The 6000-nt window shown below is 43.1% G+C and overlaps 1 protein-coding gene across 1 annotated transcript in view; it reads right to left on the reverse strand.

Moving 5' to 3' along the window:
• The window catches only part of Arhgap26 (Rho GTPase activating protein 26), a 445337-nt gene that overhangs the window by 10344 nt on the left and 428993 nt on the right, over nt 1-6000 (reverse strand). Inside the window, exon 22 of the mRNA XM_033765564.1 lies at nt 1117-1208. Coding sequence (XP_033621455.1) covers nt 1117-1208 — 92 coding nt within the window. The remainder of the gene's footprint in view (nt 1-1116; nt 1209-6000) is intronic.

Raw genomic sequence — 6000 nt, forward strand, 5'->3', positions numbered from 1 at the left:
GTGGAGTCCAGACCAAGGCAGGGAGGGATACAGCCAGGATGGAAAGGGCACGAGCGGTACACATTCACGCACTCCCAGGCCTTTGCCCCACACACCTGAGCCAGGGAAGTAGCCAGTTTCTGAAACCTGACAGCTGCTTTTGCTTACTCCTCTGAGGAAAACAGGCTAACCTTTCTTCCCCATGGAGGCAGGAGGCCTACCCTCAAAGGAGAACTTCATCTACGGAAGAATTCAGCTGCCACAGAAATTTGAGCTTATCAACAGATACAGATTTTCCTCATAGGTTAAAGATAAATTATGGTAAATTATGACACAAATTTTCACTTAAAAATATGCCTTAAAGGGCTGGGGATTTGGCTCAGCAGTGCTGCCGCTTACCTGGCAAGCGCAAGGTCCTGAGTTTGATCCCAGATATCAAAAGGAAAAAAAAAAAGTCTTAAAGAGGAAGTCTTGAAAAGGTAAAAAAAAAAAAAATGCATGAAACAAATACAAGAGCTCAGTTTTATGAGGAGTCACAATTTTATTCTCACACCAGAAAGTGAAAAAGGACAGCTGGTGCATTGTAAGGTGATGCAACGGTGGGGAAATCCACCCTATGATCCCAAGAGCGAAGAGAGTGATAAACACGAACCCGGTGAACTCAGTGCCCCAGAGCTTGCCAAGTGCCTGCCATCTAGGAAATCCGCCTTCCCCGCTGGGGACAGTGGGTCCTCCAAACCCAAGAGAAAAAGGCACAGAGCAGGTGGTCTCAACCTGTGACCCCGACTTTCTGACCGACAGCTCATTCTGTTCTCCACTCCTTTCTCTCTTACCCTCTGTCCAGGTCCCAGATTCTTAAAAGCAAATGCCAGGTATGCCAGGTACTGGGTTGAATCTTGCTGAATGTTCATAACAATTAAATGGGTTGCTGCTAACACCGGTCTATTCTTGGCAATGCCTCTAGAAGTTGCTGTCATTCTCTTATTTTGGAAAAAGATGCACAGACAGGCACACTCACTCACGCTTTTCTGATCTTATCCATTTTACTGAGATTTTCTTCCCTAGATAATTTTATTGAGATTTTTCCCTAGATAGGCATACCCCCCCCATATTTTGGCAAGGGGAAGAGAAACTCACCATTGTCAAAGACTGTGCCTGCTGTGAATGACAGTTCCGAGTCATGCTCAGCTTTGCAGGCGTACAAGGCCTTTGCCTTCCGGAACGGCGTGCTGTGTGAAAACAGGAGTTTATTTAACATTTTTTTCAACCTGCAGAAAATCCCAGCTATTTCCCTTGTCTTCTTCCCTCTCCTTGCAAGCCACCTAGTCGTCTTTCATGGGAAGAGCCTGACAAAGCCAGATGGTAAAACATGAAGTAGGAATACTGTAAAGGTCACAGGAGAAAAATGAAAGAAAAGCTAGAAGCTTCAAGAAAGCACAGTTCTTGAGGGGTCACCTTGTACCACATTAAATCTTTACCTGGGAGTTACAACAGCTGGAGCAAGAGTACCTTGCAGGAGGGGAGAAAGGAGGGATGTGGAAGGACCTTCCAAGCTGCTCTGGGGAACATTCCCAGGGCTCTTAGAAGTTGGCAGGGCTCAGTGAATCAAGGAGTAATTCCAGCAAAGCCAGGTTTCGGCTTCAGGCCACAGGCTGACATTAGCTCTCCCAGATGTTCCTCATTTCTCATTACCTTGGGCCTTGCTGGTGGGGCAGAGTTCCAGAGTGAGAAGGGAACAGGGAAGGCGTGTGTGAGCAGCTGCATATGTTATGTACATGCACGAGCGCACACAGCATGTGGGAAGGAGGGAGACAGGAGAAGGGACGCGATGGGTCTCTGTTTTTGGCTTTGTTTTCTTCCTCATGCCCAGTAGGTGTTAAAAACACTCTCACTGTGCATCAGAATCAGGTGGGAGCATCTAAAAATTGCAGATGTCCATGTTCTGCCAACTTACAGAAACAAACATAAAAATCAGTGTTCAAAACAAAACAAAAAATACTGGGTGGGCAGCACTCTCCAACTGATTGATTGTCACGTGCACCCAAGGCTGAGCAGAAGTTGGCAAACTTCTTTTGCAAGGACCCAACAGTAACTTTTTCAGGTTCTGTGGGCCATATGGTCTTTGTTGCAACCACTCAGTGCAGCACTATAGCTTGTTAGTAGCTCCAGACAAAACATAAATGAATCAGTGTAGCTGGGTTTCAATAAAACTTTATTTATAGAAAATAGACAGGGGGCTAGATTTGACCTACCCCAGGCCACACTGCATTAACCTGTGTTCTAGAAAGTAATTTTGAAGAGCTGGTAAATCCTGTTACCTTCTGTCAGTTGTAGCTTTGATAGCCAACGACTTCCAGTCTATACACCTTTCAAGGGTCACGATGAAATTTCATTTCAAAAGTTGCCTATTTGCCACAAGGGGTCTTCCTTCTCCAAGTCATCTGAGGAAGTACACTAAGGGGCTCAGAGGCAGACTTAATAAAAAAAGGTAAGGAGGTCCTCTGGGTTAGAAAATTATTGAAGGGATTTATGTTATTTGTTTTATCTTCACTTGACTCATGGAGTGCCTCAAGGAGCCAGCAGTGCTTAAAGCTCCCAGGGTACATTGATTTCTAGTGGCTGAATGAGACTTAGCTGAAGAAATGTCAGTTCTCAGGCAAGACCAGAAAGAATCAGGTGAGCCATGACATCTCCGGTCATTACGGAACTGTTATTTCTTGGCATCAACAAGTATAGCTTTCCTTAGAGAAAGAAGAGGCACAAATTGGTGGAAACCTATAGCAGGTCCAAGCATCTAAACCTTCCAATTGTGAATCCTTGAAAATGGAAGGAAAAAAATCAAATAACACAGAGTATGTTGTACAGCAGGGTAAGTAAACGATTATCCAGAATTTGTTGTCAGGGAAACAAGTTTACTGTTGTTCTCTTTGATATTCTAGGAGCTAAGAGATGATGGCCAGGTGGGAGAAAATTGGGGAAGTGGAAGAAAATTGAATGGGGCCACTGGGAATGAAGGCAAAAACCTTTCATTATTCATCAGCTCCAACTGGAAAACAGCTCTTCTAATTTTTTTTAAAGAATAAAGTTTGGGACGAGGGGCATTTTCCGTAATCTAATGCAAGTCTACATTTGGCTAGCAAGTGTCAAACATTCAATGTGCAAATTTCCAAGGTGTGTGTCCCCCACACACCCTTTTGTAAGGGGTGGGGAGCAGAGAAGAGGAAGCATCTAATTGTAAAAAGTGCCAGAACAGCCAAAAACCTGTACTGGTAGGCAAGGGAAGACTGTCATGGCACAAAAGTAGAAAGAGAATCCAGGCCATACAAGCCAAGGTCTTAAGAGACCAAGTTTCAAGGATACCTGATGGCAGGGCAGAACAGGTGGGTAAAGTGCAGAGACAAGGGAAGGCAAGGTTCCTTTGGCTGGGTTTTGTAGAGCTTATTTATTAACCTTGTTAAATAAAGGAAATGGGAGAAAATAGGGACAAACCAGAGAAATCAGCAATGGTATCAGGCAGGCAGAAATGATCAGAGGGAATGATCTTGGGTGCCCAAGATGATCATTCAAAAGGAGTAACTTTCCACTAATATTAGGTGCTTAGAAATGGATAATGAAATAACAAGAAAATAATTCACTAAAAATAAAAACAAAGGTCAGGGGATGCTTTTGCCAGTAAGTTAACAGGTGACCGCTAGTCTTCAGGGCAGTCTTTTTCCCTGAGACTTTCCTCCACTTCTATAGGATGTACAAAAAATGGAAGGGATGACAGGTTACTTTTAGTATGATTTATTATTTTTTTATGGTGCTGGGGATGGAATCCAGAGCCTTATGCATGCTTGGCAAGCAGTCTACCACTGAGCTATATCCCCAGCCCTAGAAGGAGTGTTTCCAAAGGGAGGCATTACTATTCCTAGGGTTGCCAGATAAAATAAATGACACCCAGTTAAATCTGAATTCCAGATAAACACCTTTTTTGATATATGCATACCCAAAGGATTGCACAGGATACACACACACACACACACACACACACACACACACACACAAAGAAATTATTTGTTGTTTATCTCAACTCAATTTAATTGAGTAGACTACATTTTTATTTTAATTGCTAAATCTTCCAATCCCACCCAAGGGAAAATCTTATCTTCTAAAATGCCAGCCCAAGTCCATGCCCTACAACTTCCTCTCAAAATCCTTGAGGAGTTTGCTTTAGCTGAAGTTCCTACCAAAACAGACAGATCCTATTGACAGAAGGGTTGTGTTTGCAGGCTTTGGCTCTGATTAAAAAAGTAAAAAATTTGCACCATCTTTAGTTCTTTGGCTCCCTACTTTCTGGAGTGAGTTTTAAGACCAAACACAGAGAGCTTGGGGTGGTTTCAGCTGCTTCTGTCTCAGCACCCTTTGGGCCTCAGCTGGCCCTTCAAGGGCATGAACATGTATGGATTCTTCTGCTGGTTCACTAGTTTTCACCTCTAAGCATGGCACTCAGAGGAGTTTCCCTCTTGCAAGCTTGCAAAATGAAAAAAAACACTATCCAGTCTGTGCACTATCAGAGGAGGGGCAGCTAGACTGGCAGGTTGCAAGGACTTGATCGTTAAGATATAATTTCCAGGCCCAGGTACAAAAGCAAGTTATGACTATAGGGCTGGGGGCTTCTTGAAAGGAGGGTTGGCTAGAGAAAGACGGGAAATGAGAAGGGACATTATTCCAATACCCTTGCTCTTCTGTGCTGTAAAAGGCATCTTCATTCCTGAGCATGAACCAACTTCTAAAAATGGTGTGAAGAGGGAAGAGGACGCCACTTCCAGAGGAGACAGCATGTAGAAGTTCATAGGACCATTAATTAGGTAGTATTCAATATTTATTTATTTATTTATTTATTTTGGTACCAGGGATCAAACGTGGGACCTTGCACTTGGGAGGCAGGAGGCAGAACCCCTGAGCTAAATCCCAGGCCCTTCAATATTTATTTTTAAAAGCCTTGCCCAGGGAAGGAAACCTGAAATCTCATGTTCTGAAGTAGATTTGGGGAAAAGTTCCAGGGGACCTGAATAATGGGTGTATTCCATACCTCTTGGCTGTATATTGCAAAAGTAATTAGGGATCTATAATCCTCTCTGTTCCTCTTGTGGGCTATCTCTCCAGCAGTATTCCTGTCTTGCTCACCTGGGCACATACTTTAGCTCAGTGACAGTCCATTCCAAGACTTCTTCTGCCTTGCCTATTCCAAAATGGCAACTTTCTTAAGCACCATAGGACATCATGCAGATGGTGCAATGACCAGAGGGGGCAGTACAGAGTAACCCTGATTCCAAACACCTGGGTGAGCACAGTCTATTACAACTTCCTTCTGCCAATCTGAACATGTATTGGGAGACAGAGAGGAGTAGCTACAGGAGGAAGGCTGTAATTATTTTAGCAGTGGAGAGGTAGATAACTTGACAAGCAAAGTGCCCATAGCTCAGGGATGCAAAAGAGTAAATACCATCAAATCAGAGTATATTCCATTTTTTAGCTGATTTCATTATGCAGAGTCAATCCATTTTGCCCAAAGGGTCAATATTTTGCAAATTTTACTTCCTTTTGATAAAAGTGGATGACCCACACTCTCCAAATGTCCATGTCTTTCTAACGAGTGAGGTATTTCTGAAAGGTGATTGTCTCTGGTCATTGTAATTTGCTTTGGTCTGGGTCCTCATGGGGACAATATGTGCTCTAACTATAACAATCTTTACCATTTCTGCTATCCTAGAAGGTAAATGTCTCCTAAAGTACTCAGAAGTTATCTAAGAAATAATTAGAAAAATCATCTGAATGTCAGAGAGATAAGACCTGAATTTTAATATTTATATAATGAGGACAAAAATATTGAAAAGCTATCCTTCCCATCATCCAGGACAAAGATCGATATGGCAGCCAGGGTCTAGGACTGGGAGCTGCAAGGGAACTTAAAGTTGGGTTTACCCATGCGTTTGGAGGAAAGAGTTCTGGGCTGAGGATATGTATACATATATACAT

The sequence above is a fragment of the Fukomys damarensis genome, unplaced genomic scaffold, assembly GCF_012274545.1.
Source record: "Fukomys damarensis isolate Sample0158 unplaced genomic scaffold, DMR_v1.0_HiC HiC_scaffold_3, whole genome shotgun sequence".
In the NCBI taxonomy this organism is placed as follows: Eukaryota; Metazoa; Chordata; class Mammalia; order Rodentia; family Bathyergidae; genus Fukomys; species Fukomys damarensis.